Source organism: Lipomyces chichibuensis (assembly GCF_038497645.1).
Source record: "Lipomyces chichibuensis strain CBS 12929 unplaced genomic scaffold V1513scaffold_7, whole genome shotgun sequence".
Taxonomy (NCBI): Eukaryota; Fungi; Ascomycota; class Lipomycetes; order Lipomycetales; family Lipomycetaceae; genus Lipomyces; species Lipomyces chichibuensis.
Genome location: NW_027117459.1, coordinates 270515 through 286496, shown reverse-complemented (window position 1 = coordinate 286496; position 15982 = coordinate 270515). Strand labels below are relative to the sequence as shown.

General features: G+C 46.7%; 8 protein-coding genes across 8 annotated transcripts; 5 read left to right on the top strand and 3 right to left on the bottom strand.

Annotated features, from left to right (window-relative positions):
* The first annotated feature begins 1008 nt into the window (after nucleotides 1–1008).
* V1513DRAFT_440718 (uncharacterized protein) lies at nucleotides 1009–3277 on the top strand. The gene has a single exon (XM_066897405.1). The coding sequence runs from the start codon at nucleotides 1216–1218 to the stop codon at nucleotides 3139–3141; it is 1926 nt and encodes a 641-aa protein (XP_066754874.1). The 5' UTR covers nucleotides 1009–1215; the 3' UTR covers nucleotides 3142–3277.
* On the bottom strand, nucleotides 3183–4647 carry V1513DRAFT_440717 (chorismate synthase). The gene is made up of 3 exons (XM_066897404.1): nucleotides 4507–4647; nucleotides 4307–4449; nucleotides 3183–4246 (listed from the first exon to the last, which is right to left on the bottom strand). Exons 1-3 carry the CDS (start codon nucleotides 4529–4531, stop codon nucleotides 3266–3268), a joined length of 1149 nt encoding a protein of 382 aa, XP_066754873.1. The 5' UTR covers nucleotides 4532–4647; the 3' UTR covers nucleotides 3183–3265.
* Nucleotides 4648–4771: 124 nt separating this feature from the next.
* Nucleotides 4772–5908, top strand: V1513DRAFT_396885 (VPS4-associated protein 1). The gene is made up of 2 exons (XM_066895395.1): nucleotides 4772–5057; nucleotides 5145–5908. Exons 1-2 carry the CDS (start codon nucleotides 4938–4940, stop codon nucleotides 5643–5645), a joined length of 621 nt encoding a protein of 206 aa, XP_066754872.1. The 5' UTR covers nucleotides 4772–4937; the 3' UTR covers nucleotides 5646–5908.
* Nucleotides 5702–6990, bottom strand: V1513DRAFT_297694 (protein-tyrosine phosphatase-like protein). Its single transcript, XM_066894622.1, has 4 exons — nucleotides 6573–6990; nucleotides 6291–6523; nucleotides 6149–6236; nucleotides 5702–6095 (listed from the first exon to the last, which is right to left on the bottom strand). The coding sequence occupies exons 1-4, from the start codon at nucleotides 6842–6844 to the stop codon at nucleotides 5759–5761; spliced, it is 930 nt and encodes a 309-aa protein (XP_066754871.1). The 5' UTR covers nucleotides 6845–6990; the 3' UTR covers nucleotides 5702–5758.
* Nucleotides 6991–7014: 24 nt separating this feature from the next.
* V1513DRAFT_440708 (phosphatase inhibitor-domain-containing protein) lies at nucleotides 7015–8029 on the top strand. The gene is made up of 2 exons (XM_066897403.1): nucleotides 7015–7442; nucleotides 7499–8029. Exons 1-2 carry the CDS (start codon nucleotides 7205–7207, stop codon nucleotides 7783–7785), a joined length of 525 nt encoding a protein of 174 aa, XP_066754870.1. The 5' UTR covers nucleotides 7015–7204; the 3' UTR covers nucleotides 7786–8029.
* Nucleotides 7992–9735, bottom strand: V1513DRAFT_411819 (WD40-repeat-containing domain protein). Its single transcript, XM_066895738.1, has 4 exons — nucleotides 9180–9735; nucleotides 8637–9094; nucleotides 8311–8581; nucleotides 7992–8258 (listed from the first exon to the last, which is right to left on the bottom strand). Exons 1-4 carry the CDS (start codon nucleotides 9444–9446, stop codon nucleotides 8163–8165), a joined length of 1092 nt encoding a protein of 363 aa, XP_066754869.1. The 5' UTR covers nucleotides 9447–9735; the 3' UTR covers nucleotides 7992–8162.
* V1513DRAFT_440700 (helicase C-terminal domain-containing protein) lies at nucleotides 9620–13192 on the top strand. Its single transcript, XM_066897402.1, has 8 exons — nucleotides 9620–10060; nucleotides 10183–10468; nucleotides 10519–10664; nucleotides 10715–10781; nucleotides 10828–11127; nucleotides 11180–11956; nucleotides 12010–12180; nucleotides 12242–13192. Exons 1-8 carry the CDS (start codon nucleotides 9921–9923, stop codon nucleotides 13028–13030), a joined length of 2676 nt encoding a protein of 891 aa, XP_066754868.1. The 5' UTR covers nucleotides 9620–9920; the 3' UTR covers nucleotides 13031–13192.
* Nucleotides 13193–14281: 1089 nt separating this feature from the next.
* Nucleotides 14282–15760, top strand: V1513DRAFT_457456 (major facilitator superfamily domain-containing protein; the record flags this gene model as incomplete). The annotated part of the gene is made up of 2 exons (XM_066899624.1): nucleotides 14282–14799; nucleotides 14860–15760. 2 exons carry the CDS (start codon nucleotides 14282–14284, stop codon nucleotides 15758–15760), a joined length of 1419 nt encoding a protein of 472 aa, XP_066754867.1.
* Nucleotides 15761–15982: the final 222 nt, after the last annotated feature.

Genomic DNA, 15982 nt, shown 5'->3' with positions numbered 1-15982 from the left:
CATCTGAAAGCCGAAAAGCGCAGAGCCAGCCGGCAGGATAGAACAGGGCTGGCGGACCGAGGGGAGGCGTGGGAAATGGGAAGCAGTAATAGAAGTGACAAGCAGGAGGGCAAGAAGAGGAGAGAGGTCGCGAGAGCGGTGGTGCGAGAGAGGAAGTGCGATGTGCGACGGGCGACATGCGACATGCGACACGCATCAAGCAAGCGGCAGTATCTGCGAATTCGGTAACCTGTCTACGCTGAGTCGCACGGAGGTTAGGGCTAAATTGTGCGACACGCAAGCTGCGATCTGGTTTGAGAACTTCGAAGGCCGGTTCACGTTTCAGTGCGCCAGTCGCGGGAAAGCTGGCTGAGGCTTGTGCGCCGTCCTAATGCGCGCCGCAGCACGCCAAACCTTATGAGGCAGGCTGCTTGCCGTATTAGGTCTAGTGCTTAAGTTCATGATCTCATCGCTTCATTTAATGAAATTGCTACGCCCCTCGCAATGTCCCTTGGCTGAGATACTCCGTCTTTCGGTTTTGTGATAACTCATAGTGCTGACAAGTAGCAGCCTTATAGCCATCTGGAGTTGCCTCGAAGACTAAGTGGATGACCATATTTTGGCGAGATACTGCATTATGGGAGACACGTGGTGGACCGCACTGCAGATGGGCAACATTACGCGACAGCAAGCTAATATATATATATATATATATATATATATATTTATCACGGGTTATTTGATGGGAATACATGAGATCGCAAAACCGTTTCTGCTACAGTTTTATTCGGTAGATTCCTTGTCGACTCTGAAAATGTACGTCTGCCAGCAGTGCTTCTTAGTCGCATCGCAATGCTGTGGGTCTTTGTTCTCTGTTTAAGTGTGTGCATGTGCCAGCAGCCGAAGCCGAGCCGACAGGTTCAATGACGACTCTGCAAAAAAGCAAAGCCCTAGTTTGCCCAACCCGGTTTCAACAGAATTCCTCGGTTCATTTTACTGTCGCCGCGTCGCAGTTCTGACCCTTACCCCGTATCCTAGAATGCTCTCATATTGACAGTCCCAATGACTGTTTACCAACTGCCCTAATTGGCATTAGCTGCGCGTACGTAAGACGACTACCACAGCATTATTCCAAACTGCTACAGCGGCTCGCTCGTCAAATTCCGGGTTCACATTGCGGCGATTTTCTATATTCAGTCAGTCTTACTTCCACTCTGGTGGCGCTGACACAGTACTATGGCTCGAACGCGAACTCTTCCGCGGAGGCAGCTTTCGGCCCTAGTCTTCGTAGTGGTTCTCAGGCTGTCATCCCTTTCCAGGGTATCTAGCACTTCTACGAATTCGTTCCACCTGTCGAGCGACTACTATATTCAAACGACCGACAATTCTTTTTATAAAGCCATCATCTCGGATGGTGTATCACCCTCAAGCTCAACTTTAATAGACAACCTCTCCAAGGGCAGCATTGTCCAGCTCTCAACACCACCTTCCAACGCGTCCATAATTCTCGGTCACGACAACATCATATACGCTTTCTATGGCACCTGTGGGTCTACAGTTCAGGTTGCGACGTTCGACAACCAGTCAAATGCCTGGACAAACCTTGCAGTTGCAAACGGGCCTAGTTATCGTGCTGGCTCAGTCTTGTTCAGAGACACAACGTCACTATCTCTCATTTACTCTTTTGGTGGCTATTGCGGCGATTCTTCGACAAACGCGATCGAATACTACAACACTCTCTTCGCATTCGACGTCGACATGTACAAGTTCACAGTGCCGTCCAATGCGAGCCCACCTGTCGCCCTTCGCGACGCGTCAGCTATCACGACCGACCAGGCCACAATTCTATTCGGCGGTAGAGCGGCCGGTGGATGGATTGGAATGAACCAGCTTGCAATATGGGAGGCTTCGTCATGGTCCTACAAGACCGTTCAAAACAGCACGTCAGTGGACAGCCGGACAGACCCAATTCTCGCCATGAACGAAGCTGGCACTAAAGTGGTGATCAGTGGAGGACTTGTTGATGGGAGAGATGCAACTCCGACATTGTTATTGCTTGAGTTATTGGATGGTGATGGTGCCTGGTCCTGGGTTACACCCAATGTGAACCATTATCCAACACTACAAGGTGCCGTCACGCTACCTGGCGATATCATGCTCGGAATAACGAGTGGCACCGATCCAGAAATCGTGCTGCTTAACATATCTAGTTGGACATATCTCTCAAGTTACACACAATCTGTAATAATGACGGCAGCCACCGCCACATCCCAATCGTCTTCATCTTCACACGATCAGCTGTCAAGTGGATCGATAGCTGCGATCTCGACAAGCAGCGCCATCGCTGCAATTGTGCTGCTTGTCACTATATTCGCATTTGTGTACAAGCGACGGAGACGATCACGTCCACTCGGTCCGCTCACGCCGGAATCCAACCAAGGCATCTTTCTCACACCGAGTGGCCACAGCAGGAAGTTTTCGGAAAGCGACGGTGCGAGCGATGTGGGCTCAGTTAATACGTGGAAAGAGCGGCGCAAGTCATGGATTAAGAAGTATTCCGATATATTCGGTCCACTCAACAATGACGACACGAACAGATCTGCGCTTGCGGATCCCACCGTTAATACATCCCTACATAGCGCGGTGTCAGCACCAGGGGGCGGTCTGACAAACGGCGACGATTCCGACGTCGATAAGAATTCCGAGTCGACATTTTTTGGAATAGGTCGGCGCAGCCTACGCAGCTTCAAGTCGCTTGGTCAGTCATCGAAATGGACAAACGGATCGCAGTTGACTGGTGATAGCAGAGACCGGCGGAGTGTTGCTCCGCAAAAGTTCCGACGACGGAGTAATGGAGCTCATTTGATTGGACTCGGTCTCATCAGTGCTGACGGCGGCGAAAAGTCACCAAAGACTGACGTGGAGAAAGATGACGACATTTACGAGTTGTTTAAGGACAGGGAGGTGCAGGTTTTGGTCAGCACAACGCGTCGCGGCAAGTTGAGGATTACCAATCCAGACGATGACATAAGTGAATCTGATACAAAAAATGCCGAGGAAAAGTCAGATTCATCATTATCGAGATTGAACTCAACATCATCAAAGACGCGATGGCTTGTAGGAAACGAGGAGATGGAGAAAATGAAAGGGAATGAATTTTGAGTGATAAAGTTTCACGATATCAAGTTTTTTTGGAATATTGGGATATATGTCGTCATTTCTCCATTTTTTGTGCCATCATTAAACCAATTACACATGTTTATACACTGTACACTAGCAATGCAATTCAAGCACTTCCATTCAACTTCGGCAGCCTCTCTCGGCTCGCGCTTCTAGCCAGCTGTAACATCAACGCGTCCATCAGAACCAAACTCGCCATTGATTCCACGATCGGAACAGCTCTCGGCACGACGTTAGGATCATGACGACCTTTCGCTGCAAGCACGCCGTCCTTGCCGTCGTACGCCGCTGTCTCCTGTGGCTGGGAAATTGTCGCCGGTGGCTTGAAAGCCACGCTGAAATAGATGTTTTCGCCGTTTGTGATACCGCCTTGGACACCTCCTGAATTATTCGTCCTCGTTCTAAACTTGCCGGTTGTCTCATCCTTGTAGAACGGATCGTTGTGCTTCGAGCCCGGGATCTTGATGCCTGAGAATCCAGATCCAATTTCGAAGCCCTTGGTGGCAGGAATAGACATCATTGCGTGTGCAAGCTCAGCCTCGAGCTTGTCAAACACGGGTTCACCGAGTCCGGACGGTGCGTTTCTGATGACACAGGTCACAACCCCACCAATGGAATCCTGCTCAGCCTTGTATTTCTCCACGAGCGAGATCATGTTCTTCGCGGCGGATTCCACGGGACACCGCATAGGCACTGCCGCGTCAACCTGCTCTCGCGTAATCGTGTTCAAGAGGTTCTGGAACTCTGCGCTCGACGGGTCCCTGTCAATCGAAATGTCCCCGACGGCCGAAACAAACGCGACAATCTCGACGCCATAAGCTTCCTTGAGATACTTCTCCGCGATCGAGCCGGCCGCCACACGACCGATAGTCTCACGCGCACTGCTACGCCCGCCACCACTTGATGCCTTCACACCGTATTTCTCGAGATACGTGAAGTCGGCGTGCGAAGGGCGGGGGTAGTTGTTCATGTCGGAGTAATCATTCGGGCGCTGGTCCTCGTTGGCGACGAGCATGCCGATAGGAGTTCCCAGCGTCACTCCAAACTCGGTGCCAGACTGGATCTTGACTAGATCCTTCTCGTTTCTCTATCAGGTCGGGTTAGTAGTGAATGTGGCGATTAACAGGGGCGAGTAACATTGACGTACCGGAGTAGTCAAATTGCTTTGACCGGGTCGCCGTCTGCTTAGTTGCACTTGGATATCTGCTTCCTGAAGTTTCATTCCAGGTGGGCATCCGTCGACAATGCAACCCACTGATTTGCAGTGAGACTCGCCATAAGTCGTGACACCTATTATTGTTCGTAAGCTTTCACTCTTTTATTACCTCCTCGGAATAGTAAACATACGAAAGACTTTTCCAAAGGTAGACATAATTCCTATTATTTCCTTTCAAGCAAAATAACTAATGCAAGCGGTATGTTCTGATGTATATATAAAAGTCGGACTCGGGGTATAAACACTACGAAATGGAATGACTAACGCAATCGTTGGTTGACCGGAGAGTGAAAATTGTGTCCGCGCGGCGCAGGTAAGGTTTGAGTGATCTGCTGGTGACAAATGTGACATGATTGTGGTCTGCGCGAACATCCAAACCTTATGATCCTATCTCGCCTTTAGGATGTGACGGCCAACACTCCCAGCTCCCACGCGCCCGTTGCAAAAGATATATCGGAGGACCGGGTACGGCAAGTCGCCTCGGGTGTACCCAACGATAGCACGTTACAAATTTACGACTTCCATCAGACCATCACGAATCGAGTTACACAGCGGCAGGTAAATGTCAGCCCCACCTTTTAAGAACATATACCATCTCCGGCGCGTGGCTGAAACGTCTCAAAAGCCATGTGTTATATGTTACAAACCGACGTCAGTCGTGCTAGTGTCCGAAGACGGCAAGGTATGTTGAATGAACTTGTTTGTATTCTGTGGGGTTCGACTTGGACCCAGGAATGTGAAGAACGAGGCAGGGTCTCACATCAAACAGACTGATTTCTTTTATACATGCCAAGCGCATTTGCAAGATAGAGGGTTCGTGACGCCAGTCATCAATGCTGCCGCCGAAGCAGCGAAGAAGAGGAAGGAGGACTTAGAGAAAGAGATAGAGAAGGTCCAGAAAGAATGGGAAGAGCATCTTAAGGACAAAAAGAAGGCGCGCGAGAAGCGGGAAAAACAGCGCAAAGAAGAGAAAGCTTCAGAAAAGGACAAAGATGAGGATGATGAAAGAAGTGGGGATCGACGGGAAAAGCAGGAACATAAAGAACAGTTAACTAAGCTGGAAGACAAGAAGGAAGATGCTACAAAGAAGGCGGACGCCGAGCAGAGGATATTCAATTTGAATAAGGACATCTATGCGATGCGTTTAAATAACTACCGAAATGTCCAGCGCTCAAAGAGAACAACTGAATTACTGAGAAAGCCAGGTGCCTTTCCATCGGTGCCTACTCACGAGCCCGGATCTACTAAGAATGATAATGCAGAGAAGTAATATGTTAAGGTAGAAACAGAAACATGTATATTTTTATTTTGCATCAATCAATGATGATACAATTGATATGCTTATAGTCGGGCTAGTAGTTCTAACCCATGCAAGTTTCGTCATTACGCCTTCGAGGTGAACTTCCGGATTTCATCAGCCCGTCCACGCTGAATCGATATTCCCGGGGTGACCCAAGTTCCACATGTGCATTGCATACCTTGCCATCGATAACTTCCGATTTTCGTTTGACACTTTGGACAGTCAAATTTGCCGTCCAGCTCTCCCTTTTCTAGTTGAGGCTGCATCCATCGCACTGGATCTAGGAAGTAATGCATACAAGATGGTGCTAGCACTGACACCATCGACGGGCCGATCTTAGACTTGTAGCCCGCGTCGTATTTGGAAGATACCGACGGCGGCAAATGTGGTATTATAGCCGAGGATTGTGCTAGAGGACATCTAAAGTCTAGATCAGTCAGAATGCATTTTGAGCCGTAGGAATGGTCGCTTACCTGCATTTCTTGCATCTTAGCTCTACAGTCGAGTTTCCTGTCGCCTTCTCTTCAGAATATATTTTTGGTAATGGAGCGGTTCCAGTTGCTATCAGGTCTCGATTAGCGAGGAATCATTTATCCGGTTAAAAATATATCATACCAGTAGCCAGTTCGGCCTGTTTCTTTAGTTTCCATCTTCTATAGCCAGGACTCGACTCGGACACTGCAAACTCGTCTTGCTGGTATATGGCAAGCTGCTCTTTGAACGAGTCATTTGGACAAGCGATTGGTCGACCTTCTTGTACTAACGACCACGCCTCTTCAACTGAGATCCGTCGATCTTGCATGATATATGCAATAACCAGTGTTGAGCTGCGTGATATACCCGCGATGCTAGATCTGATCAGCATCGACCACGATTCGTTTATCAAGGCCAACTCACCAGTGCACCAAAATCGTTCCTCCACTAGATAGCGCCTCCGCTATAAATGCATTACTCTGATTAAAATACTGTAACATATCCTCATCATCGTCGTCTTCAACCTGAATGTGCATATGCTTGAACGAGGATATCAATCTAATTTCAATTTTACCCATCAGGGCCGACAGCACGTGCGTAACACCAGCATCAGCGAGTGCTTTCTGACCTTGTAGGGCGAATAACGTTCCAATGTATATGTTATAGCCTGGGACTTTGTGCATTGCCATGTTCATAAGAATCGATTTATCGAATCAGGTTGGTATACCGAGGAAAGACCAAACTAATAACTGAACCTCGGTAACGCCAGCCCTGGGTAACGGGATGGGTGGCAAGCCGCACCGGATTAGGGTAGGTATTGGTATCACCTGAGTGCACCAGAATGAGGTTGCCTAACTCATTCGATGAGACAACCGCGTATTTCTGAGCAATATACTGGGCCACAGTATTTTTCTCATTTATCTCTCACAGAGGTTGCCAATTGTATACGCGAGATATAAAACCTTGACATAATTGGATATTCTCGGACTAGCGCCACATCGTGAACATTCCCGCCGAGAACCGTCCGTTTGCGGTTCAATAGACTACACAACTCCATGCAACGACAGCTACAAGCTGCGCGGCCAACAATGGGACCTTCAGTTGTTATAGGTGAAACGGGAATGTATCATGAACAGGATAATGGGGCTATTGAGCCCACAAGTTCGAATGCGCCGGAGGAAGTTGTCGTCGTTGGAACGCTGCGCTTACGTGGCGGGCCTGTTGCGGACAGACGAGTGGCGTGGGGTGACGATGTGATCGACAATGAGGGGATGGGGAAGAAGAAGTCGAAGAGTATGTCCGATGTGGTTCACATTGTCGGGAGAATATTTACTGATTCGTTTTCTTAGTCTGCTGTATCTTTCACAAACAGCGCGCGTTTGACGAAAGTTCGTCAGACGAGAGCTCGTCCGACGACGGCGAGAGCAGTAGTGGATCTGACAGTGACAACGACGGAGATTCAAAAAGTGGACACCATGAATGTGCCGAAGGGTGCGAGCACGGCCACGCGCATTCGCATTCGCACTCGCACTCGCATCGAAGCCGACGGAAAGCAAGGCAATCGAAGCCAAACGCATATGAGCGCCAACCGAAATATGGCAAGAAGCAGCATCCGCAACAGCCGCAGAGTTCGTGATTGGGAAAGTCTAGCGATTTGATTGATAGTATGCGGCTCCAGCATGTATGAAGTTTTCTTTGTTGTAGGCAATCGGATGATGTATAAACCGTGCAATCACATATATGTGATTTGCATGTGTTCCATGGTGTTTTGGGAATTGGGAGGGTTATGTATAGGTATCATTATTGCATCCATTTGGCGAATAAATTAATTGGATTATTGGGTAATGGATAGTCCTGAATATATTTTCATCTAATATGGTACACATTGTTAACTTAACCTCAAATTTTGTAGCGTCAGTAAAAGAGCCAGGACATATTTAAGCTTGACCTTGAAATGAGCTTTGCTTAGATCTATTTTGCTAGCCTGCTTTCACTGAAAAATCTGCAGTGAGTTCATCGCTTCTTAAGCGGCCGAGGTTTAACCTCGTCGTCCCTTGTCGGGTGTAGTTTAACCACATTCGGATAGTCCGCCTTGTTGAATTGATAGCCCTGTGTTAAATTAGTCTACAAAATTAACCAGATACCACACAGCTGAACTTACTTTACTCCAATCGTAACTAAGTGCATATGCAAATATTGTTCCGTTTCTGTTGAACGCTGTGCTTGGTATAGTTGCGCCGAGGGCACTATAGCCCTTAAGTCGGTGTTTGGAATCCTTATCCCAGAAGTGAAATGACCCGTCCGCACCAGCGGTTGAGAATGTGCCGTACTGTGGATGGAACGAAATCGCGTTCACTGCATAAACATTTGCCTCGGCACGCGGACCTGGTGGAGCGTTGTCTCGGTGACATTTGAATGAAAATCCCAATTTTCTAATGAAAACATTAGTCGCCTATCCTATACAATGGTGTACAGCACACGACATACTGTTGTTCTCTATCTTCGACATATTGAATCGCACATCGTCCCTCAATACTACCAACAGCAAATCCGTTACCAGCAGGATAGCAGCTAATCACTCTCGTCTGCATTTTCAATTGGCTCTGAATTGTCTTAAAAATAGTTCCTGGATTTGATAAGTCAAATATGCAAATATGCCTCTCCGCAGTTCCAACAACTAATAACTTTTGCTGCACATCCATAGTGTATACTCGTTCCGGTAACTGTACCGTAGACACGGGATTTGGGGTTCGTAAATCCCAGTACTTCAGCGTTTTATCCCATGAACCGGTAGCTACAATCTGCTGACCGGTATTCCCTGCGTCCACAAATCGCACAGAGCGAATTGCTGCGTCGTGAGCGGCAATCTGCGTTGATTGACCCGACTGAAGATCAAACAACCTTCCAGCCTTATCTGTCCCTCCGGAAACAACCTTTGTACCATCCTAGGCAAGGGTTAGCTTGTCATCGTCTTGGCGACCGAAACTTCTCTTGCAAACTTCTCATGCAATTGGAGTGCGGGGGCTGTACCTTGGACCAATGTACGCTTAAAACGGGGCCTTGGTGTTCGTATAACGCCTTCCCCTGTGAATCACCATTCGCCGCTAATTCGTAGATCCGGACTTTTTTATCCCAAGAACTGACTGCGAGAAATTCTGCTTGTGGTGAAAATGACAGGTCAGAGACGGAGTCTTCGGGCGGCGACGCGAGAACTCGATCGCCGGACAATTCTGCGGCCGAGCCTGTTGACGTAGCAGTACCGATAGTACTTGTAGTTGTTGACCCGAAAAGGGACATTATGGATCGTATATACTATCTTAGCTAATAATGACTAAAATAATATGTAAATCGAATCTCTTCTGTCAAAGTAGGTGGCCACAAGTGACGGGTGTGTTGTGTAATTGGTGATGACGATGAGGGAAGTGGAAGGAGCGTTTTGTTTTTTAGTTACGAAAATTAAATGCTGGTCGCCCATCTGGTGAATTCTGAATTACGCGACGGACAATCTCATGAAATTGGCGCGACGACTCCGCGTTTATACTATTATTAATTTGGAAACCTGACCGAATATCATGTTAAGTCCATCAGCAGTTTAGTTTTTGTATTTAGGAAGACTGGATATCTACATTCGCTACACTTCAGCTCTATCGAAGAATATGAAGAAGTCGCACAAAATTGGATCATGTAGCATTGCCATATAGTGGTCACCACACACCCACAACGACAACTACACCTGATCTTAGAATTTATCTTGCTTAACGGACACAAACTATGTCAGAATCGAGGATAGACAGTCCTGAGAGGGACTTTCACCACCCGTACACGCCATATAAGATACAGCTTGATTTTATGAACGCTTTGTATGACGCGATCGAAGGAGGCAAGATTGGAATCTTCGAGAGCCCTACTGGTGAGTTTATGACGCGTCTTCTTTGAATATGGGTGTATTAACAGGAGCAATGCTAGGAACGGTAAGAAACATCCGACGACATGGCAGATCCATTGGATGCACGTTGCTAATTATGATCTTATAGGGAAAATCACTGTCTCTTATCTGCGGCGCAATGACATGGTTGCGCGATCATCAGTCACTTTCTCGATTAAATTTATATCAAAACTCTGATCAAGACGATTCCGAACCGGCATGGGTAAGGGAGTACCACGAGAAGATGCTGAAGGAGCAAAAGCTGCGGAAGTACAGAGAGCTTGAAGCACGTATACGTCGCGTTAGAGACAAGGAGGAACGGGAGAAAGCAAATGTGCGAACAAAGAATTGGCTTGGGCGCTCAGACGAAAATCTGAGCCCTTTGAAAAAGGCAGTAAGTGTGATGAACATGCGAATATCTTTCACCGCTGACGAGTTTCGTAGAAAGCTGCAGATACGAACAACAATGAGGCCTCAAAGTTTATTGTAGACGACTGGGACAGCGATTTAGAAGATGTTAAATCCAAAAATGGTACGAACTGCAAGGAAGTCAGTAATATATCCACTGAAGTCCAGGAGCTGCTCAAAGTGTATGGAACACTATTGTACTTAGGCGTGACTTAATCTAATACATTCACAGGCTGGTCGGCAAAACTGGAGATAACCGTGAAGATGAAGAAAATGACGAATTCGATGAGGAAGTCAAGGTGAGGACTGCTGATCCCTAGACAATGGCAAATCCTAATGACACAGATATTTTACGCCTCTCGCACTCATTCACAATTGACCCAGTTTGTTCAACAACTTAGATTACCGGCATTTCCTCCGTCCGAGCTCTACCAGTCTGAGTCTAACTTGCGACACGTACCATTATCGTCACGAAAGCAGCTTTGCATTCATCCAACCGTGTCCCGACTTAGAGATCTGAACGCGATCAACGATAAATGTACCGAGCTTCAGCAAAATCCTCTCGACAGAAAATGTCCGTATATGATGAATGAGCGGGAGGTCGACGATCGCGTCAAAAGTCGAGATTTTAGAGATCGCGTCTTGGTAAGCAAATATATGTGGACATGATATGCAAACGCTGACGTCAAAATTTCAGTCTGACATCCGGGATATTGAAGATATGGGTGAAATTGGAAATTCCATGAATGTCTGTCCGTACTACGCAAGCCGAGGAGCAGTTCAAATGTCCGAGGTTGTCACTCTGCCGTATCCACTTCTGCTACAGAGCAGCTACCGCAAAGCCTTATCAATTTCTCTTAAGAACCAAATTGTTATTATTGACGAAGCGCACAATCTACTGGACGCGATCACGTCTCTATGTTCTATGGCTATCTCATATTCCGACATTGTAAGATCTAAATCCTGTGTTGAGACATATCTCGCGAAGTTCTCGAAGCGGTTGAATGGTGGAAACAAGGTTTACATCTCTCAGATTATTAAGCTCTTGAATGTCCTCGAGCAATTCCTTGTTGGGTTCAAAGGTTCGAACGGCGCAGAAGTATCGCAGAATGACGTGCTGGTCAAAGACGGGGTGGACACGATTAATATTTTTAAGATCGAACACTATCTCGAGAAATCTAAATTAGCTCGAAAGGTCGAAAGTTATGCGACTCACTTGGACGAGTCAGCAAACATTGATGACAAGGAGAACAAGAAGAAAAGGAAAAAGGTAATTGCCAGTGTTCCTGTCCTGTCAAAGATTATGTCCTTCTTGATGGCGTTGACGAATCCGTCAAATGAAGGGAAGGTATTCTTTGAGCAGGTTAATGGCGATCGGTTTCTGAAGTATTTGTTGTTGGATCCAAGTTTTCAATTCAGGTCAATCGTCGAGGAAGCCAGATGTGTCATTCTTGCTGGCGGCACAATGGAACCGGTATCATATTTTATTATTTACTTACATTGATCTTTTCTAATATGTTGTCATAGATTGGTGATTATATGAGATATCTATTTCCATATGTGCCGATAGAGCGGATCCGGACGCTTTCATGCGACCACGTCATTCCTAATGAAAATCTAGGCGCGTGGACTGTAGCTACTGGTCCCACGGGGATCGACCTGACGTTTACTTTTGACCGCCAGCGGATAGACATGATCGTAGGTTACGTCTAACAAATATGAGGAATTGATCTCGATACTAATATGATCCACGCAACAGAGCCAAGAACTGGGCCGTACCATCGCTAATCTCATGTTTGTAATTCCTGATGGCATGGTAGTTTTCTTTCCTAGCTACAAGTATATGGAGGAAGTATGCCTTTGCTGGAAGAAGAAGTCGCCTAACGCGTCAATGACGCTCTGGGATCAAATCAACAAGCGCAAGACAATTTTCCAGGAACCTAGGGATAGTGCGCAAGTTGAGGCGATTTTGTCGTCGTATGCGCAAGCTTTGAGTGATAGGTCAGCTGTACAGCAACCGCTGAAGACAGGAGGAGCGATATTACTTGCAGTTGTTGGCGGTAAGATGTCGGAGGGTATCAACTTTTCGGATTATTTGGCTCGAGGTATTATCATGGTCGGACTTCCGTTTCCGAATGCTAGGTCAGCAGACATGGTTGCGAAGAGGAGGTATGTCGAAAGAATAACATACCAAGAGATTCAACGGAGGGAGCTGGCGTTACTAATGGATCAATATTCGGATGAATCCGCGATTCCGCCTTCCAAGATAGTTGAAATCGAAGACGCTTGCAGGGAGGCCGCAGAAGGAGCGTCCAGAGAGTATTACGAGAATGTATGCATGCGAGCCGTAAATCAGAGTATTGGTCGTGGCATCCGACACTCAAAAGATTATGCGGTCATTCTCTTTGTGGATAGTCGATTTGGAAATGCAAGGATTCAACGCAAACTGCCGAAATGGATCAGAGACCGGATGACAACTGGACCGACGGCTGACATGAAGATCGGAAGTGTCTTGAGGAACGTGCGAGAGTTCTTTAAGGCGAAGTAAATGAAGGAAAAAAAAAGATTTGTTCATGATAGCTTTGTATGCAAGCTGTGTGTTTAGAGTTGTGTAAATGACATGAATCTCATTGCATTGGTTAATAACACAGCGTGGCTGACTTTGTGTAAGATTTCCGGCGAATGAAACGATTGAAATTGGAAATTACCACACATCTGACAAAACGCTATTGGAAACTATGCGACGAGGTCTTAGAGACCGATGAACGCAAAGTGATCCGAAAACATAGAGATTAGGTATGACCATACAGGTCGGTGGCGAGCCTATCCAAATGTATCGAAAGCTACCTGCGTTCAATGCCGCCAGTGTAGGTGGTGCCAGATAATTATATCCATTCTTCGGTTGGTGCATAAATGGCCTAGGCTGGTAGCTATGTTCGGGATCTGCTGCATTATAATTATGGCGGAGCGAATAGAAGGTCGGTAGCTGGTCCAGGTCCAGGATATATTCCCGATCTTCCGATGTGCCGGCCTTACCTCTACTATATCGCAAATCGTTTGACTATATCGGCAAACGGTAAAATCACTTCATCAGGAATAGCTCGCCGAAACAGCCGAACGGATAATAGGATCTCTTCTACCTTCTTGTCCCTTCCTACCTTACTTTTGGATCCACGTTGTTCTTTTATATGAAGCAACCCGGCCGAAAACTGACAAAATCTGAAGGGGAATTTAGACATAAATGCGGTTAGATAGGGGATTCTAGCCTCTATAATTACACGTCAGTGATGCTTTTTTTTAAGTAGGATATTGGTGGGAATAATAGTTTAAAGATGAATCTAGCAGGGACATTTTGTAGCAACTAGTCTCAAGAATATGAGGAATTACTAGACTAGGTTAGTACCGGGGTATTCATGTGGCGATTAATAAGGTTTTAGAATATCGGCGATATATTAGCACCGGCGGCTCTGTGTTTGCCAATAAAATCCGGGTAATTATCGGGAACATTTGGCTTTGCCGATACTATCCCCGATATTCCCAAATAGTGACTATATAGTTCGGGAACAGCACCAGGTACTGAAACGCATGGCTGGTTTATTGGTACGGGAAAAATTAGCATATTATTGGAGAGAGTAATGTACCTTAGCGCTATGTTGCACACAAGACCATATACCCAGGTTCATATTGGCTTACTTTTCCGAGCCGGCGATCGAGATTTATAAATGAGAGTAGTTGGCGACAAAATAAATATTGCTATTTGTGCTTCCTATCGACATCCGATTTAAATACGACATCTCTAATGATCACTAATGAGACACAACCAGACACTGACGTGGATCCCGCAGTAGTGGCCAACGTGGGCATGCAAGGCCCAGACACGAAAAATTATGTCGACGGCCCACCGGACAACTTTTCGAAGGTAGAGAGGTCGTCAGATTCGTCAGTCGAGGCACCGGTGGAGACTCTTGATATAAAAGTGGAACCAAGTGCTCCGGCTGTAACTTTTCCAGATGGAGGTCGCCAAGCATGGCTCTGCGTCGTCGGGGGATTTTGTTCACAGTTTTGCTCGTTTGGATGGCTAAACACTTGCGGCGTGTTTCAAGAATACTATCTACAGCACCAGTTAAAGGGATATTCTGCTACCACAGTGTCATGGATTTCATCGTTGCAAATGTTGATACTGTTCGCTGGCGGACTGATTGTTGGACGGTTGTTTGATTCCTACGGGCCACGGTATCTTTTGATTGCCGGAACACTGTTAGAAGTCGGTGGCATTATGCTCACCTCCATATGTAAGACCTATGGTCCAATCTTAGCGTATACACACCCAGTTGCTTTCATTGTTGTACGAAGGTGAGCTGCTAACATCATGAACAGGTGCCAAGGAATTGTTGCTTCTATGGGTGCTGCGTGCGTATTTAACGCATCCGTCGGCAGTGTGTCATCTTGGTTCAAGAAGAAACGCGCAAGAGCGCTTGGAATAATGTCCAGCGGTTCAAGTCTCGGCGGCGTCATTTTTCCTATTCTCATTCGTCGCTTAACGGTTCAAACCACATACGGCTGGACGATGCGAGCATGCGGATTCCTCGTCCTCAGTTTGTTGGTTATTGCCAACCTCACGGTTACGTCTAACGTGACTCCGCGAGGAAAATGGATCCCATTATACCCGCGCGATCTCTTGGTCCATTTTAAAGACATAAATTACGTTCTCCTGGTGACCGCATTTGCATCAGGCTTTTTTGGATTTATGCTGCCGTTCACATACATCGTCTCAAACGGGATATTCCACGGCATAGACGAGAACTTGGCAAATTACCTCGTCTCCTTCCTTAACGCAGCCAGTATTTTCGGCCGTATTTTACCCAGCATCATGGCCGATAAGGTCGGTCATTACAATATGAACACTTTAGGCATCTCTTTAGCAGGCACCATGATCCTCGCGCTATGGATCCCAGCGCACAACACCGGCTCTCTAATAGCATTTGCTATCCTATATGGATTTTTCTCCGGCACATTTGTGGCGTTGATACCGGCTTGTACTGCACATATCAGCAATATTCAGGATATCGGCACGCGCGTCGGCTTGATGTTTTTCTGTCTCAGTCTGACATCGCTGGCCGGCGTGCCGATTGGCGGCGCCATTATCGGAAACGGGATGAGCGAAAAGCGGTGGAATGGTATGATGGCATTTGCGGGATCGTTTTTGTTGGTGGCTGGGATTTTCCATTGGGCAGCGAGAATTAAGCTGGTCGGACCGTCATTAAAGGCGAAGTGCTAATGTTGGTGTTGTAATGTCGCTTGAATCTGGATAGATCCATACGAGAGCGATAGGAAGAAATAATCTAGGCTGACAACATGTATTTTTAATGAGGAACCACGTGTGCATACTTAATAGATTTCTTATAATGTTGACTATGGACTACCATGAATATCGATCACTGACGCTGTGCATTTCAAAAATACGGACGTACGGAGTACCTCCACGCTTCTAGAATTGATA

Bases quoted from the DNA above. Each gene is read 5' to 3' on its own strand.
- V1513DRAFT_440718 (XM_066897405.1), top strand. From the start codon at position 1,216: ATGGCTCGAACGCGAACTCTTCCGCGGAGGCAGCTTTCGGCCCTAGTC.
- V1513DRAFT_440717 (XM_066897404.1), bottom strand. From the start codon at position 4,531: ATGTCTACCTTTGGAAAAGTCTTTC. The intron at 4,450-4,506 runs GTATGTTTACTA...GAACAATAATAG, and splicing joins TACCTTTGGAAAAGTCTTTC to GTGTCACGACTTATGGCGAG. The intron at 4,247-4,306 runs GTACGTCAATGT...CCGACCTGATAG, and splicing joins AAAGCAATTTGACTACTCCG to AGAAACGAGAAGGATCTAGT.
- V1513DRAFT_396885 (XM_066895395.1), top strand. From the start codon at position 4,938: ATGTCAGCCCCACCTTTTAAGAACATATACCATCTCCGGCGCGTGGCT. The intron at 5,058-5,144 runs GTATGTTGAATG...CACATCAAACAG, and splicing joins TAGTGTCCGAAGACGGCAAG to ACTGATTTCTTTTATACATG.
- V1513DRAFT_297694 (XM_066894622.1), bottom strand. From the start codon at position 6,844: ATGAACATGGCAATGCACAAAGTCCCAGGCTATAACATATACATTGGA. The intron at 6,237-6,290 runs GTATGATATATT...GAGACCTGATAG, and splicing joins ACAGGCCGAACTGGCTACTG to CAACTGGAACCGCTCCATTA. The intron at 6,096-6,148 runs GTAAGCGACCAT...TCTAGACTTTAG, and splicing joins CTAAGATGCAAGAAATGCAG to ATGTCCTCTAGCACAATCCT.
- V1513DRAFT_440708 (XM_066897403.1), top strand. From the start codon at position 7,205: ATGCAACGACAGCTACAAGCTGCGCGGCCAACAATGGGACCTTCAGTT. The intron at 7,443-7,498 runs GTATGTCCGATG...TCGTTTTCTTAG, and splicing joins GGGGAAGAAGAAGTCGAAGA to TCTGCTGTATCTTTCACAAA.
- V1513DRAFT_411819 (XM_066895738.1), bottom strand. From the start codon at position 9,446: ATGTCCCTTTTCGGGTCAACAACTACAAGTACTATCGGTACTGCTACG. The intron at 8,582-8,636 runs GTATGTCGTGTG...TGTTTTCATTAG, and splicing joins GTCGAAGATAGAGAACAACA to AAAATTGGGATTTTCATTCA. The intron at 8,259-8,310 runs GTAAGTTCAGCT...AATTTAACACAG, and splicing joins TTAGTTACGATTGGAGTAAA to GGCTATCAATTCAACAAGGC.
- V1513DRAFT_440700 (XM_066897402.1), top strand. From the start codon at position 9,921: ATGTCAGAATCGAGGATAGACAGTCCTGAGAGGGACTTTCACCACCCG. The intron at 10,469-10,518 runs GTAAGTGTGATG...CGAGTTTCGTAG, and splicing joins TGAGCCCTTTGAAAAAGGCA to AAAGCTGCAGATACGAACAA. The intron at 12,181-12,241 runs GTAGGTTACGTC...TCCACGCAACAG, and splicing joins GCCAGCGGATAGACATGATC to AGCCAAGAACTGGGCCGTAC.